This window comes from Carcharodon carcharias, chromosome 3 (genome assembly GCF_017639515.1).
Source record: "Carcharodon carcharias isolate sCarCar2 chromosome 3, sCarCar2.pri, whole genome shotgun sequence".
Taxonomy (NCBI): domain Eukaryota; kingdom Metazoa; phylum Chordata; class Chondrichthyes; order Lamniformes; family Lamnidae; genus Carcharodon; species Carcharodon carcharias.
In genome coordinates this window covers 64,948,896-64,966,928 of record NC_054469.1, presented here as the reverse complement: position 1 = coordinate 64,966,928, position 18,033 = coordinate 64,948,896, and the positions used below count along the sequence as shown (strand labels likewise).

General features: G+C 38.9%; 1 protein-coding gene across 2 annotated transcripts in view; it reads left to right on the top strand.

Annotated features, from left to right (window-relative positions):
• LOC121276487 (signal transducing adapter molecule 1-like) overlaps window positions 1–18,033 on the top strand; it is a 78,439-nt gene that overhangs the window by 8,478 nt on the left and 51,928 nt on the right. For both annotated transcript variants that reach the window (XM_041184952.1, XM_041184953.1), the window contains exon 2: window positions 16,974–17,058. In XM_041184952.1, the coding sequence (XP_041040886.1) occupies window positions 16,974–17,058 (85 nt within the window). The remainder of the gene's footprint in view (window positions 1–16,973; window positions 17,059–18,033) is intronic.

Here is an 18,033-nt window from a genome sequence, read left to right as displayed (position 1 = left end):
ATCCGGAAGACGGCACCTCAGACATTGTCGTACTCCCTCAGTACTTTAATGAAATGTCAGATAAGCAGCTTTTATTTTTGAGCTTCTAAATGTGCATTGTTAGGAGAAATGAGCAGTTCTTCATATGATCACGGTGGAAACGCAGGTTGAGAAAGCAATTGTGTCAACCCACCTATGTTTAAATTACTCCTGAATGCTTGGTTTTCTGAGATAGGTGGAATGTAAACACTTCCCTGCAATTAAAAAATATGAAACATGAGAAATACATTTTTGTAGGTTAGCTAAATATTTCAGTTAACAAGTCTGAAAGACAGACACCATTTATTTCCTCAGTGAATGTTAGTTTGGGTTTATACTCCCTGTACCTGAACTGTGAAGGGAGAGAGAAAAGTGTTCTGACAATTGGATTTAGTAGTCTCATCAAATGTAGCCTGGCCAAATATAATCGGGGGCCTCTTTTTAAATTGGTGTCAAATACACTTATTCAAACAAAATCCCTCTGCTTAATGGGATGTTTCTATCCCACTAAGACATGAACAGCTTTTGGTATATGAAGTAAAGATAGCTGAAAACATTCTTTGAATTGGAGCCTGTTAACAAGTTCATACTGCAGGTCAGCTGCTTATGGAAAAATAGTGCTGACTTAAAGAGTTATTGAAAGTTCAGTATAATTCTGTGGAAAGAATTGCCTGTAATCAAAGCAGATCTGTACTGTCAACAAATACTCACTGTAGCTGAGCTAAATAGTTGGGACCTCAGATTCAACGCTGCTTAATTGTGCTCTCCGTCAGCAGTGATGACATACATATTAACTCCTAATGCAACTTTTGGGTGTAGTAACAGCTCTGTTTATATCCATATATGACATTGGGTGATTGTTCACCAGTTGTTGGCAATGGACAGTTGTTAACAGTACTGAATTTACTTCTCCAGATATATTGCAGTATTTGCTTGCAGAAGCTATTGGATAAAACTGTCTTCCTCTTAGCTTCTCTGTGTTGCATTTGATGGCTTATCTTCTTGACTCTTTCCATTAACACAGGGGTTTCTCTGAACTCTCTCCCCTTACTGGTAATATGCCTAACTTAGGCTAAGTACTTCACCAAAGGGATGGAAAATTCTGGAGGACAAGTCAACTCCACTGGTTCTTTACACCTCCACGCAACCAGTTGCAGAGACATTAGATCCCTAAGCACCATATCTCAAATTTTGAAGCTTTGAAGGTGGCAGGACCACGCTGTCAGGTTGTTTATTAAAAATATGAGACCCTTGGCTTTATAAGTCAAGACATGGAGTACAAAAGCAAGGAAGTAATGATAAACCTGTATAAAAGACTGGTTAGGCCTCAACTGGAATATAGTGTTCAATTTTGGGATCCGCACTTGAGGAAGGATCTCAAGATCTTGGAGAAGGTGCAGAAGAGATTTACAGGAATGGTGCCAAGAATGAGAGACTTCAGTCCTGCGGAAAGATTAGAGATTTTTTTTTTAAAGAGTTGTCAAGGTCTGGAATGCATTGCCCGACAGGGCGGTGAGGAGAGACAAGCAGGAGTTAGAATGTTTAAGGGGAGGTGAGGGAAGGTGTGGTTGACAATTTTTTGAACAGGTTCTGTATGTATGTACCAAATTAGAAGAAAATTTCCAAATGCAGAACTATAATGAAGAAAAATGATGTATAATACTGTCTCGATGAAGTAAAATGAGGCTGTAGGTTTGTAAAGAGGATGAAGATTTTGGCAAATGCTCGTTTTGGGGGGTGGTGGGGGAGGAGGTGTTATTTATGAATCTTGCTGGAAAAGAAGGGAAAATGTGACACTGAAACTGAGAATTTCTATCGCAGTCTGTGTAGGCAGAACAGGAGTTTCTTTTACATAAGTAAAGTAGAATTTAGAATTGAATAGTTTTTGTGGAAAATCTGAGCTATATGGGGGACAGGTCATCTGTGTAATTGGTTGTTTAAGGAACTTCATGTTGGAGCTCATATTAGGCATTTTTGTAAGGAATAAACTGTACTTCATGAAAAAGTAACATTTCATTTTGTAATCTGAAATGTACTGTTTATTGTAGACAAGTGTTTGACTAGATTATGTGGTGGAGGAAGACTTTGGTCAGTACTGCCACATTATTTGAATTTAATGAGAAGTTTGGTAGTCAAAAGACACAGATTTAAGGTAACTGGCAAAAGAATCAGAGAAGAAATTAGAAGAAATTGTTTTACACGTTGAGTTATTATGATCTGACATGCACTGTCTAAAATGGTGGAGTCATGTTCAATAGTATCTACCAAAGGGAATTTGAAAGATACTTGAAGGGCAAAAATTTGCAAACTATAGGGAAAGGACTGGAACTGGACTAATTGGATAGTTCTTTCAAAGAGCAGTTTCAATGGGTTAGATGGCGTCCTTCATTTTTGTGCCATGATGAGACGCTCACTACTTGCCCTGCCTCGTGTAATCTCCTGGGAGATGCAAAAAGCAGAAAAAGGACCCTAGTGCCAAAAAGGGGAGAAAGTCTTCATAATTCCTCTTCAGCTCCCTTAGGCAGTCAAAGCTAGTCTAGAAGACCATAGACCATGTTCATGTTAATTGATAGTCTGTTACCTTTAATAGGACGTGATCTCAACCACAACCAAGAACCAGTTAGCTCAGCTGTCTGTTGAAGCTGTACAGAGTCAACACACACAGCATAAGCTGATAATGTATTTCAAAGTTCCATTACTCCATGGAAGAAGTAATGCAAGAATCACATACTTCACTTATATTGAGAAAGATAGATAAATGATGCTCAATCCTCAAATTCCTTAAATCCCTGCTCTAATCTCCACCATCTATCTACCAAAGCACCAAGACAGCTTTCATCAACATCACCAACACTTGGTTTTGTGATTATGGCACACTTCCCTTTTATGTCTCCAAAACAGTCCCCCAGATCACGCCATTCTCTGCCACCACCTCCGCTCCTTGTTCCACAATTGAGATTTTGCTGTCATCTGTCCCATTGCAGCCAACAAGAGGCTTGCAATGGCTTCTCCTAATGTTTGAGCTTGGCTATTTCTGCAATGCTCCAAAATTTCACTCTTGAGTCCTGTCTGCTTCTAGTTTACATGCCACCTATTGGCATCATTATCCCTAAACATGGAATCACCTTTCACAAGTATGCTGACCACAAGCATTAGCTCTCTACAATCATCCTTGATTCCATGACTGACTGTGCTGTCTAACAATGCAGTTCTGTATGACCTGAAATCTCTTCGAGTTTGATAGTTAAATCTGAACCTATCCATGGAAAAAGAAGAACCAGCTAACAGATGCCAACATCTCACCTAATCTTACTCCTGCATAGATAAAATGTCAACAAGTCATCTCCTAAGTCTACGTTACTTTACCAGACACAAATATAGAATTAATAGGCATAGGCAAAAAAATATGGGTGCTGTGCAATAAAATAGTTAACTGATCTGACCTTGACCAGGAGATTCAGGGTGGACAATGGCTAGTGGCAGAATGTGCCATCTAGAGTATATTGATAAATTAAGACTAAAGATTCTTAGCCTTTTTTAAGTAAATCCAAAGTTTGCTTTAAATGTATGTTTCTATTGAAATAGGAGGCTATCAATCAGGCATCACTGTTAGTTTGTAGTTGACCTTTAAAAATGGAGTCCAATTGTGTTTGAAGTACTTTGTGGCATGAATGTTTAAATGTGTTGTAAAGGAAGATTCACAAGATGTTTCACTTAATGAATTTGTGAAAGGACAGAGTTACTGCAGCACACTTAAATGAATTACTGTCTAAGCCTTACTCAACTGAAAAAAGTCTGCTCATTATTTTAGAGCAAATGTTTCTAAACGTGTTTTTTTACTAAACCCATCTTTTGGAGATTTGTGTCCCATTGACATTGTGTCCTTTTCCTCAGCAACAGAATACAGTTGAACCAGACGTAGCCCTGATTGGACCTATCAAATAAATATTTATCCCTTTTTCATATCCTTGTTGAAGTGTGTGCAAAACTAAAGCATATTTCTGTAACTTACATTAAAACCTAGTTAGTGGCTGCAGTTAAAATTGTGTTGGGCGCAGCACAGACAAGTGCAATCTAAACACTCTTCATCCTCAATCCAGCACAACAGTATCATCCAAAAACCCACCTGAGCAAAAACTAACACTAGAGCTTGTTTTGATAGGCCTGCGTGGTGCATCTTCAATGGCCAGATGTTCTGCTCAGCAGCAAAGGGACGATGCTCGCCACTGACCTCAAGAAAAGCTACCTGCAAAAATTTTGCATTGATTTTCCCTATCTTCCCTATTCCGATGTGACTTTAAATCTATTACCTTCTGTAGACTCAAGTAACAATGCAGGTAGCTGGCAGGCTGATCAGCCAATCAGATTGAAGAATTCTTAGGCAGAAAGAAAGTAAAATGATTTATAATTCACATTTTAGGACATGTATGGAAAGCTAAATCAAGATTGAAGTATACACATAGGATTAAGGTAGAAGTTGAAATAATATAAACTTTTTGAAAGCATTTAGCTTTAAAATCATGACATTTTAAAATTTTCCTCTGAGGGAATGAAACTCCATGCTTATGAAAATAGTTTTTCATAACCAAAGAGGCTATTCAGAAGTAATTATCATTTAGCACACTGATTAAAAACTCAATTGCACCTCGTTCAACAAGGCATAACTTTTTCAATGGTTTTTACAGCCTGGATAACATATAAGATGTTGAAAACAGTGTAAAGTCACACATTTTGTGTTTGCATCTGTGAAGACTGCAACAGCGAACCTTGTGCAGGAGCAGGGTACCACTGATAGTAATTTTTGTATAAACTGCACATGTGTGGATGAGACAAGTTTCTGACAGCTTTACACAGTAATGACAGTGATTGCTGACAGCATCACCATCATTACAACCATGAATTCTGGCCATTTTCAGTGGTCTGGTTATAGTAGGCTCTGGTTCAATTCCTCTTTCTCCAAATCACCTGTCTTATACTTCTTTCTTCAGTTCTCCAATAAATTGCCCATATTTCAAGTAAGCTTCCTTTTGTTTTCCTTCCATTCCTGTATTCTAACACCTCTTTCAGCATCCCATCCTCTTACAGTATATGACAATCCAATGTATTGTCCTTTCTCTGATACCATTCAAATGACTGTTTTCTTGTATAGCCAACATTTTCTCATTTGGGATCGGAAGCCCAACTTCAGGCCAAGGCTGTTAACATCTGGCTCAATCTGAGACGGTGCCTGTGAGGGCATGGGATCCGTTTGGCCAGACTATAGAGTTGGTGGCAGGGACTGAAATGATGGCTTCAATCCTCCCAGCTGCAAACTGTTGTGGCTCATTGAAGATTGGAGACAATGTAGAGGTGTGCTAAGTTTGGCAGAAGTGATGCAGTGATAGAGCTGCATCTCGTCAACCTCCATTAAAGACCTGATCCCGCATCTTTGGATGATGCTGCCAAGGGAAGCGCGTAGATGTGAAAGTGGAGGGGGCGAAGAATGGATCCTTGGCAAAATCTGGCAAGAATGGTGTAAAGGCAGAAAGAGAAGCCATGCTTGAGATGCTTTGGTTATAAGTGAGGGCTGTCCCATTGAGCTCAATTACGGAGGAAGGGTGTTGGAGGAAGATGGTGTTTTTGATTAGGCTAAAGGCTGCAGAGAGGTGGAGATAGAGTCACAAAAGATATAATTTGTAAATTTTAATGCTGATTCAGTGCTATGTCAGGAGAGATGGTGGTGTAGTGGTAGTGTCACTTGACTAATAATCCAGAGGCCCAGGTAAGTGCTCTGGGGACATGTGTCCAAATTCCACCACAGCAGCTCTTGGAATTTATTTTTTAAATTAATTCATGGGATGTGGGCATACATTTATTGCCCATCCTTAATTGCCCTTGAGAAGGTGGCCTTCTTGAACTGCTGCAGTCCCTGTGGCATTGATGCACCCACAGTTAGGGAGGCTGTTCCAGGAAATCCAATTAATAGATAAAATTATTAATATAAAAAATATGGAGTTGAAAACTGTCGTCCATAATAGTGACCATGAAATTCTCATCAATAGTTGTAAAAGCCCACCTGCTCCTTTTAGGGAAGGAAATCTATCATCCTTACCTGGTCTGGCCTACATGTGACTCCAGACTCTTAGCAGTGTGGTTGACTCTTAACTGTTCTCAAAGGCAATTAGGGATGGGCAACAAATGCTGGCCTTGTCAGTGATGCCCACATCTCATGAATGAATTAAAAAAAAAACTGTGGAGAGTATTTGAATGTGAGGTTGCAGGATGAGTGGGTACTGATTTGAGAAGCATCAAAATGAACAAAGACTTCGGAGAGGAAAATAATTTTGGAGATGGGGGTGGTAGTTTGCACGGACAGAGAAGCCAGGGTTGGGCTTTTTGAGTAGAGGTGATTATGGTGGTTTTGAAAGGGGGATGATTACTATCTGAGTAGAGGGAACCATTTAAAATGTCAAACAACATGTGGAGCAGGATGGGTAGTAGGGTATTTAGCAGTTTAGTGGGAATAGGGTCAGAGGAGCAAGATGTGGATCTCATTAATGAGATGAGCTTTAAGAGGGCATGCGGGGAGACGGGAGAGAAACTGGAATAGATTATTAGGGAAAACACACATTAACAGAAAGATAAATACATGCTTGTTAATTACTGGATGTATGATACTTGATTTTGACTGTCAACAAAATGTAGGTGATTTCCACTGTAAACTGCAGGGGACATTCTTTGTGCCCTACAAGGCCTATTATGAGCAATTGCAGTTTGTACATAACTTAAGAAGTAGGGGGATTAGGAGTAGATCACATGGCCCCTCAAGCCTGCTCCGCCATTCAATAAGTTTATAACTGATCATTGATCATTGATCTCAATTCCACTTTTCTGCCCAATTCCCAGATAGAACCTCAGACCCTCCCTCCACTGCCCGCTGGAGAAGAGATTTCCGAAGATTAACAATTCACTGAGAGAAGAAATTCCCCCTCATCTTAGCCTTAAATGGGAGACCCCTTATTTTTAAATAGTGGCCCCTTACTTCTCGATTCTCCTGCGAACGGAAAATCTTAATATCTACCCTGTCATGCCCCCGTAGAATCTCATGTTTCAATAAGGTCGCCTTTCATTCTTCTAACCTCCAATGAGTATGAGTGCAACCTGCTTAAATGTTCCTCATAAAACAAACCCCTCATCCCAGGAATTAGCCTAATGAATCTTCTCTGAATGACTTCTAATCCAAGCGTGTCCCTCCTCAAGAAAGGTGACCAAAACTGTACACAGCACTCTAGGTGTGGTCTCACTAATACCTTCTACAGTGCAACAAGGATTTCCTACTTTATAATCCATCGCCTTTGCAATAAAGGCCAACTTTCTGTTTACCTTCCTAATTACTTGCTGTACCTGCTTGCTGAGTTTATGATAAGGGCATCCAGATCCCCCTGTACTGCAGCATTCTGCAGTCTTTCTCCATTTAAACAATATTCTGCTTTTCTATTCTTTGTGCCAAAGTGGACAAACTCACATTTTCCTGCGTTATACTCTATCTGCCGAAGTTTTGTCCACTCACTTAGCCTACCTGTATTCCTTTGCAGACTTTGGGTATCCTCCTCTCAACTTGCTTTCCAACCTATCTTCATTTCATCAGTAAATTTGGCTACAATACAGTCTGTTCCTTTATTCACGTCATTAATAGAAATCGTAAATAGTTGAAGATAAAGTGTTTCATTATTGTCAAGATCAGCACAATCGCTGATGTTGGCAGTGATGGGAATTGTTTACCCATTCCTTTTAAATAGCTAATTTAAAATGTGACTTAATTACTGGCCCTGTTATAATCGGTGTTGTTCATAATTTGTTTATCGCTGGAGTAGATTTATTATTAGGAAATGAATTGGCTGGGGATAAGGTACTGTGGACTACAGTGGTTTCAGGAAAGCTCGCTGAGCCTGTGAAACTGAAGCTGTACATGGAAAGCCAAGAGACTTAAAATAATGAATAACTTTCTGTAAACTTGCTGTGAGAATTAATGTTTTGACTAAAGATGTGTCCAAAGAGTCAGAGTCTCAGCCTGCCAATTTTAAAAAAATCATTGGAGCATCTGACTAAAAAGATAAAGTTACTGGCAGTTGGAGAAAAGTTCAAGCTGTCTGAATGAAAAATGCAGGAAAAATATGACCGGAGTGTGGGAAAGCAGATAGCAAGACTATCAAAGCTAATGATGAAACAAAGGAAAGGAATGCTTTGAAGGAGAGTGGAAAAGCCGAGTCCAGTGCTGACATTATAGAACTACGAGGAAGGATACGTGCTCTTGAATGTAAATTAAAATTTCAAAATGAGGCATTTGCTCTTTCCAGAACTAAATTAAACAAAGCTCAAATTCATTGGGAGGATGAAAAGCAAAAAGAAATAAAGAAAATTTGTGAACTGAACAAAAATATCAAGATTTCTTAGCTGAACATCGTAATAAGCTGAACAAACTCCTTAAAGCAACTAACAAGAGTTTTACTGGACAGAAAAATGAACTGCTTGCACAAAAAGAGCCTGTGTTAAACCTGCATCTCCTGGAGAAGTACATTGAAGGGTTAGATCACGGAAAAGAACTTAATGATAACTGATGCTGAATTTAAACAGGATGAGGTGAATTCAATTGTTACAAAGGACAAATTGGATGTCTGGTTGGTTGAAACTTATTTCCAAGATATGGACATTAAAAACATGCAGATAGGGAAGGAATGGAGATCTTGAATTAAAAACTGATCAGAGTGGTTCAAAGTCTGTTTTAAAAAGTGAAAACCCTGAAAACAATTTAATGTTTGGCTGTTAAAGATGAACAAAGGAAATTGCTGAATCCAGAGGGTAAGAAGCAATATGATAGGCATTTCTCCTTGGATCCCAATTCGCACTCGCCAGTACCCAAAAGCCAGATGGATTGCCATCAACGAAATTAAGTTTAGCAGGCCAGACAAATTGTGAAACCTTTGGACCAATCAAGACAACCATCGAATTATACTTAATCCAATACAGATTTGAAAAAACAGCGTGAAGAATGCAAGATATATTTTTAACCAAGGAGATGGAAGCATTGTAAAGGCTGTGCAAAATGAAAAAGATCTTATGTCTAGATTGAAAGAAAGTGAATTAGCCAGTAGTAAAATAAACTCTTATTTGCAAGGGTTAGGACACTAAGAATGCGCACAGGCTAAACTTTTAATCTTAATTGCCACATAGGTTTGGTTGTTAGGGTTAAACCATATAATGTTGCCATGGCAGAATGTTTAATCTGAAATGTGACAAAAGCAGAAAGAATATTACCTGTACTGCGTGTTATAAGTTGTTAATATGTTTACATTGTTGAAATGTTTTGTATTTTGAGAGTCGTGGTGGGAAAAATCATAACGCTGGTAATTTTTTTTCACTTTTAGGGGATGGGCTGTCATGAATCTTCAACTTTACACGATGGTTATGTTTTGAAATGTACCTTTAATTCCAATTAAACAGTCCCACAGAAAACCTCAGCTTGGAGACATGCCCATGTGATTGTTTCCATGGTAAGAGAGAACCCACTGAAGTGGGTTGACAGTTTTAACACCTTTTCACAATATCGCTCAGAAAGAAAGGCTGCTGCTATGTGAGATTCAGACACAATGGTGCTACTGCTGTGGAGAAGCCCAGAGTATGCTTTGGTGTTATCAACCGGACAGGATGCTCGCTAGAGCTCTGTTACCATTCAAAGAAAGGCAAGACAACAGATGGGGCTCTTGAAGATTTAAGGAATGGCGATTCATTGAGGTGTGCCTTGCTGGTGTTAATCAAATCCGGGAAAACCCTGGCTGAGTGGAATGATGGTGGAAGGACGTTGGAAACTTTGACCCGGCTTGGCAGGGAGAAATGAACTTCTGGCGGGACGGGAGTGATTACAGGGCCCTTCCTGTAATGCTAAATATCAGCCAGAAGTGTGGTGTGGCCTAAAAGTGTTTCGTAAGACATATTTTGGTTATGTTAGTAAATGCAAAACTTACCTCTTCCTTTAGTTTGTTGTTTAGTTGGCTGTTTATTAATGTTTGATCAATGTTGATTTTAGTTTGTTTTTTACATTGCAAGTCTTAAAAAGTGAAACCTTTTCCACCGGTTTATTTCCGTCAATCATTTGGACCATTTTAAATCTAGAGGAGCACAACCAATGCATCCACTATCTCTGCATCCACCTCTTTTAAAAGTTTAGGATATAGGCCATCAGGTCCAAGGGATTTGTTGGCTTTTAGTCCTGTTTAATTTCTTGAGTAATTTTTATTTACTATTATTAATTACTTTAAATAGTTGTTTGTAGTACAGGACTTGAGTATTGCGGGAAAAAAGAGACATGTCAAAGCTTTTCATCTTGCACTCATCAGGACATTTAAGAGAATACCAATTTAAGGGGGAAAACGACTATTTATACTGTATGTGAAGGGAGTGCTGATTGGTTGGCAAGTAGCATTGCCATGGTGAATGTACCACTGATGGTGGCTGACAGTTAACTGCCAAGCATTGTTTGAAATTTAAACCAGGCAGCTTGACCCTGATTGGTCAAGGCACTGAGGAGTGAGTCAGTGACTGGCTCACACCCATTTTGTTCAGCTAAAACAGGCGCAGTGTATGTACATGTTCTTTCTGTCTGCAAAGAACAGGGCCCTGTGTATTAAAATATTTGGTTTCTAGCACACGCAAATGTGCCAGACTGTGAGCCCGACTGACAATCTTAAATTGGTTGTCAACGTAGTTCTTAGCACATTGAGGATTATTTAGCAAATATTGTCCAATTGTGGAATCACATCTATTGTTGGACAGTGTATTTTGAGTTTTACTTTTAAGATTCCAACTCTTCTTGGACCCGGTTTCCACTATATATTTGGTATTTTTTGTGTATTCTTCTATGAAAGCAGATCAAGAAATTATTTGTTTAATGGCTCTGTCATTCCCTTATTCCCCATTTCAATTTCTTGTCTCAGCCTCTGAGGGACCGATGTTTACTTTTGCCACATTCTTTTTCTTGTTACAAACTTGTAGAAGCTCTAACAATTTATGTTTATATTTCTTTTCCATTTACTGCCTTTCTATTTTCTCCCCCTTTATTAATTTTTGGCCACACTTCAATCATTTCTAAAACTTTTGCAATCCTCTGGCTTGCTACTACACTTGGAACATTGTAAGACTCTTTTCTTAATCTAGTACTATCATTAACCTCTTTATTTAGCCATGATAAATCAATTTTCCCATAGAGATTTCATTTCTCAATGGAATGTATATTTGTTCAGATTTATGTATTATTTCTCTAAATGTTCACCCACTGCTTTTCTGCTGTCATACTACTTAATCTGATTTCCCAATATTCCTTCTCCAACTTGCCCTAATATCGATGTAATTGGTTTTATTTAAATTTAAGATCCTGGTTTCAGACATAAGCGCACCACTCTCAAACTTAATATTGAAATTCAGCATAATATAATCACGTGTTCTCAGATAATTCCTTACTTTGAGATTATGAATGAACCTTGTCTCATTACACAAGTTCAGATCGAAAATAGCTTGTTCCCTCGTTGGTTCCATGGTGCAAGAAAACTTGAATGTGTTCCATGAACAACTCCTCCAAATCACTTTTGCCAATTTGATTTGCCCAGTCTAAATGAAAATTAAATTTCTTCACAATTTGAACTTCTGTGACAAGCTCCTTTTATTTCTATTTAATGTCCTGTTCAACTATATCTACTGTTAGGAAGCCTATAATCTGCTCCTACTGGTGTTTTCTGCCCCTTGTTATTTCTCATCTCCACCCATTCTGATTCTACTTCCTGACCTTTTGAACTAAGATCTTTTCCTGTTGCTGTTCATATGTCATCCTTTACTAATAGTCGTTTGGTAGTAGGTAGTACAGAACTTGAGTATTGCTGGAAGAAAAGAGATGCTGTTGAAGCTTTTGATCTTGTACTCATCAGGACAGATGCGGGAATGCCAAATTTCAAAGGGAGCAACAATTTCTACTGTATGAGAAAAGGGGTTCTGATTGTTTGGCAAGTTGACTCTGATTGAAGGAGGTGTTGCTATGGAGAATGCACCAGGAAACTATTATCCCTCACACTCATGTTTAATTCAAAAAAAGACATAATACTTAAATATGTTTCTTTTGCTTGCAGAGAACAAGTTTCTGCTTATGAATATATGTAACTTTTAGCAAGTGTATGTCAGCCACATTGTGGGCCCGACTGATATTTTAAATTGTAAGTATAATTCTTAGCACACTTAGGATTATTCAATCGCAGAATCACATCTAATGTTACAAATTATGTTCGGAGCTTTGCAAGTACGGGCTGTCTGAGTGCAGTCAGCACTCTGCCTATTGCGAATAGTCGAATAGATGTGCTGTTTGACTCAATCTGCCAGTTGTTGGGATGTATGGCCTATGTGCCTGGCATTGCATTAGTACTGAAATTCATATACCACGCTACTCATTTTTATGGTTGGAGCGATTTCTTTTGGCTTGACAGCAGCATTGTGTTAATGGAAAATACCCCTGTTGTTGCTACTGCATTGTAGCAGCATGAAACAACTTTCTTCACCTGTTGCTCAAATTTTAAGATACCTTACTTGCTTGGGTAATTTTGAGGGAGACTGGGGGTACTTTTCAGGTCCGAAAATGAGTTCATGAGCATGTGCAATACACAGTGTCATGACCATGGATCATAGCCCAAATTACTTATGGACATATTGAATATTTAAGTAATACGTGTATTTTTTAAATAAAGGACAAACAAGCAAAAGCTGGCTGAGACTGTAAAGTAACCACTTGCTGGAAAATTCCTATGTGGATTACACTTGATCAACTACCCCAGAGAACAGAATGTCGGACCTAAAAGATATCAAGACCTACTTCAGACAGATACACTTCAACAGAAAAGGTGTAGTGCAAAAACTGACCTGTAACCTCCTGAGGTTACGGAGATAAGGAAGACTGTTTACCATCCAAGCAGAAACCAGCTCCTGCAAGTTATATCCCAGACTGTGGACAGGATGAGTTGAAGAGAAAGCAGATCATGGCAAAATACATGTTTTTTTTTTTCCTTCCAGGAATACACAAGAAAACGGTTAAAAAGACAACTGCAGCCCTCATTCTGTGTGTTAGTTTTGGTGTTCCAGGCCTGGTGTACAAAGATATGTTGTGAAGGTCACAGCTAAAGTACATCAATTAGGCATTCCTGTGCTTGCAAGTAAAAAAAAAAGTCTCTTTCTCTCTCTCTCTTTCTCTGATTGTTGGAAGCAAGTCACAAGTCATCAAAGCCACAGTCGCAAAGGAACAGGATGACAACTTTCAGCTAACCTGCTCTACTGGAATCATCCAACTTTTGTGTGTGTGGGTGTGTGTGGGTGTGTGTTGGTGTGTGTCTGTGTTCCTGCTGCAGTACTGAGGGTGTGCTCCACTGTCAAAGGCGCTGGCTTTTTGATGAGATGTTAAACTGATTCACCAGAGATCCAAAGTATAGTGACAGATCTAAGAAACTGGAATTATTTCCACTGGCTCAGATAAGCCTGAAATGAGATTTAATAGAGGTTTCAAAATTTTGAAGGATTTTGTGAGAATGAACAAGGAAATACTAAGTGAAGGATCATCAATTTAAAATTGTCTCCAAAACATTGGCATTAGGAAAATTGAGTGGAAAATGCTTTGTATCTGTCTTCATGGCAGAAGACCTAAAAAAACAATTCTGGAAATAGTGGGGAACAAGGGTGTATTGAAAATGAGGAACTTCACAAAATTAGTATAAGTAAAGAAACAGTACTGGAGAAATTAATAGGACTAAAAGTCAACAAATACCCTAGACCTGATGGTCTACTTCCAAGAGTTTTACACAAGGTGTCTGTTGAGATATGGAGGCATATTGGTTTTGATATTCTACAATTCCCTAGATTGGAGAATGTCACCTTGCATGGGGAAAAAACCAAACATAACTCCTCTGTTCAAGAAAGGAGGCAGAAACAAAACGGGGAACTCTAGGCAAGTTAGCCAGGCTTTAGTAGTAGGGAAAATGCTCAAATCTATTATTAAGGGTGGGATGACAGACAGTAAGAACATTCTAATATGATTGGATAGAATCAATCTGGATTTATGGTTGAGAAATCGGGTTTGCCAAATCTGTTATGAGTTTTTGAAGTTACAACTAGCAAGGCAGATAAGAGAGAACCAATGGATGTCATGTATTTGGATTTTTAAAAAGCATGTGAGAAGCTGCCACACGAGAGGCTATTACATGAAATTAGAACCCGTGAGATTGGAAGTAATATATTAGCATCAATTGAGGATTGGTTAATGGACAGAAAAGAGTAGGAACAAGCAGACCATTTTTGGATTGGCAAGCTGTAATTGGCAGGGTACCACAAGGATCGGCACTTGAGCCTCAGTTATTTACAATCTGTATGAATGACTTAGAATAGGGGACTGAGTATAATGTATCCAAATTAGCAAACAATGCAAAGTTAGGTGGGAAGGTGAGCTGTGAGAAGGGTGCAAAGAGGCTGCAAAAGGATTTAGACAGTTCAGTGAGTGGGCAGGAATGTGGCAGATAGAAAATAATCTGAAGTTATCCACTTTATTAGGAAAAACAGAAGTAGAATACTTTTTAAAAGAAGGGAGACTGGAAAATGTTGGTATTCAGAAGGATGTGTACCCTTGTATACAAATCACAGAATGTTAACATACAGCAGGCAGTTAAGAAAGCCTTTCTGAAGGATTTTCCCCTCGGTGATTTGGGGGTGGGGCCCGCACGCCGAGGGGAAAATGACGCGGGATGACGTGGGGAGGAACCCCCGACATCATCCCGGTCCATTTAAATCTTCAGAAAGGCGGGCGGACAGCGAAATCAGCTGTCCACCCGCCGACCTGTCAATGGCCAATTAAGGCCATTGATAGACTAATTAACCTTGTTAAAGATCCTGCCCGTCCAAGCTTAAGGCTGGTGGGCAGGCCAGGAGCCCCAGTGGGCTCCAGATTATTCATGAAATTTCATCCACTGGCGGGATGAAGTTTCATGTCTGTTTTTTAAAAATTGAATAAACTTTGTGTTTCTTATTAACATGTCCCATCTCGTGTGACAATGTCACATGAGGGAGACATATAAATAATTTTAATATTTCTCTTTTTTGACTTTTCTTACCTGTCAGTAAACTCCCTGAGACAGCACTTTGCCTCAGGGAGCAGTGTGCTCTTTTGCACACATGCGAGCGCTAAATTCTGCCCTTTATTGCAAAGGGATTGGAATATAAGAATCTTTCTGTAATTATTTAATTCTTTGGTGAGACTACACGTGGAGTACTGTATACAATTTTCATTTACATGAGGAAGGATAGGCTTGCCTTGAAAGTAATGCAAAGAACGTTCACCAGACTGATTCCCAGGCTGGGAGAATTACACTATGAGGCGAGGTTGAATAGACTTAATCTTTTTTCCCTAGGGTTTAGAAAGATGAGAGGTGATCTTATTCAAACGTGTAAGATTCTGAGAGGGCTTCTCAGGGTAGATGCAGAGAGGTTGCATCCCCTGGCTGAATTCAGAGTCCAAAACTAGTGAGGATGGTCTTATAATAAGGCGTCAGCCATTTAGGATGGAATTCAGGAGAAATGTCTTCGCTTGGAGAATTGTGGATCTTTAGGATTCTTCTCCTGAGGGCTGTGGATGCTCAATGGAAAAATTGGACCTGAGTTCATTAACAATGATCTTGCTGAATGGCAGAGCAGGGTCACAAGGCGGAATAGCTTACTTCTGTTCCTACTCCTAATATTTTTATGAGAGAGGCATTGAAAGTATGGAAATGTAAGTATGCATAGACAGGCAAAAGCAAATGGATGGGGTAACGCTCCAAGGAACATAATGCTTTGTTTCGTTATATTAGGCCCAAATTAAGAATTCTGGATATGTGAGTTTCTAACCAGTACTGTCCAGACAAAGTATTGAATGCATGTAATTGTTACCCTTGGCTCAGCTTCAGCCTTTTGCCTCTGAGTCAGAAGGCCATGGGTTTGAAACCAGCTGCAGGCACTTTGGTAAATAATCTAGCCTTGACACTTTAGTGCAATACTGGGAGAGGACAGAAGTGTCAAAGATCATGTTTTTCAAATGAGGCATTGAACTGAGGCTCTTTCGGGTGCACATAAAGGATCCCATGACACTTTCAAAGAAGAGCAGGGCAGCACATTTTGATATCCTGAGGTCATGAAAGACTTTTTGTAAATAAATGCCATTCTTTGTGGTCAATCCTTGACAGCAGGATTGACACTGGAGCAATGCTTTCAAAGCGCTTTCAAGGAATCTTCACTTCTGATCTTGACTGGAAGGAATGGGAAAGAGGTAAAAGGCAGAGCTATGCAATTTTGTTAAAAAAACTTTGACCACGACTTGTGCCATAGGTGATCAACTATAGGGTATTGCTAAATAAAACAGCAGATAAAGTATTTGTCATGGTGAAGCTGCAGGTATGGTGTGCTGGATAGTTGAATAAAAATCATCTACTTTGGCTTGGTATTCATTTTTTCCCCATACACCTCTCTGACCTTTTTAAAATTAATTGCTGTATAAATGCAATTTTTTTCAATTAATGACTTCCAGTAAATGTAATGGGAAGAATGGTGAAATTTATATTTCAAAATAAAAACATTTGAAATGTTTTAAGATCTCCTGCTTTATTGAGACGTTTTATTATGTTCTAAAGGCATTATATTTATATATTATAATATATATTATAAATATAAGATGTTGTATTTGACTTTCATATGAAGGTTCAAATTTATAAGTTTTGGCTAAGGTGCAGAGTTTTATGTATGTAAGTCACCATTCTTAGAAAAGGAGGTTCTAAGAATATCAAAGCTGTGCTCATCTTTTCTGGTTGTGCTTTTTTGGTGTATGTGAGTGCTTTTTGTCATGCTGCAATCTTTGTTTTTAAATTCAACAGAGAAAGCAACCAGTGAGATGAACACCGCAGAGGACTGGGGCCTCATACTAGATATCTGTGACAAAGTGGGACAGTCTCGTACTGGGTGAGCAAGTGCTTTTTTTTTTGCTTAATCGCTGCTACTGGATTGTGCACAGTTTATATCTGCCCTGCAAATAATTAAATCAGAATTAGCTATGTATGTAGAGCATTTATCATTTGTTTCCAAATTAAACACTCCTATGTCAAAGCAGGAGTTTGTATAAATCTTAGAGATAACCAAGTATAGTTTGGCAGTACAGTTAAATTTGACTTTCTTTTTTACACGGTGAATTATGATCTGGGATGCATTGCTTGAAAAGGAAGGAGTGATATGGGAAAATAGACAATAGAGAGATTAACGGAAGTCTTGAACCTCATTTCGCAACCAACTGCAACTTTCGAAAGGGAATTCAATATATAATTTAAAAAGGAAAAGACTGAAAAGAGCAGGCGAGAGGGACTAATTAAGTAGCTCTTTAAAAAGACCTGGCACAGGCATGATGGGCTAAAAGTTTTTGTTCCCAGCTGTGTGATTCTTGTTTAAGGCAGCCGGGCTGGAAGTTACATCTGTTTTACATTGTTTGCACTTTTTCTTCTGAAACTGATCATTATTTCCTTTACTGACTTTCTTTTACTTGCATTATTTTGGAATTACATTTTTTCCTCTTTGCTTGTTTCTGCCCTATTCTGCTTGCTAAAGCCATGAGCAAGATCCCAATCAAATATGGGATACTTACCAAGGCTTCCTCAAACCCATCTCAATTTACTTAAATAGGTTTGCAATCTGGTTTGCATGTATTAAATGCAGCTCTGAACACTTCCCTGCAACTGACAGTTCTGCCTTAGTTTTAATTGTAATGCACAGCAGATAGGGATTACATTATGTATTTTTCACTTACCTGTGTGTAACTCCCTGGGTTAGACTGACTGAGCTGGCACCTTGCAGTTTGAGTATTCCAAGTGGCAGGGACATTGCCTTGGCACATCTGAGCAGAACAAGGTGTTTCTGTTGTAATGCGTTTGCTCATCCCAGCAAGGG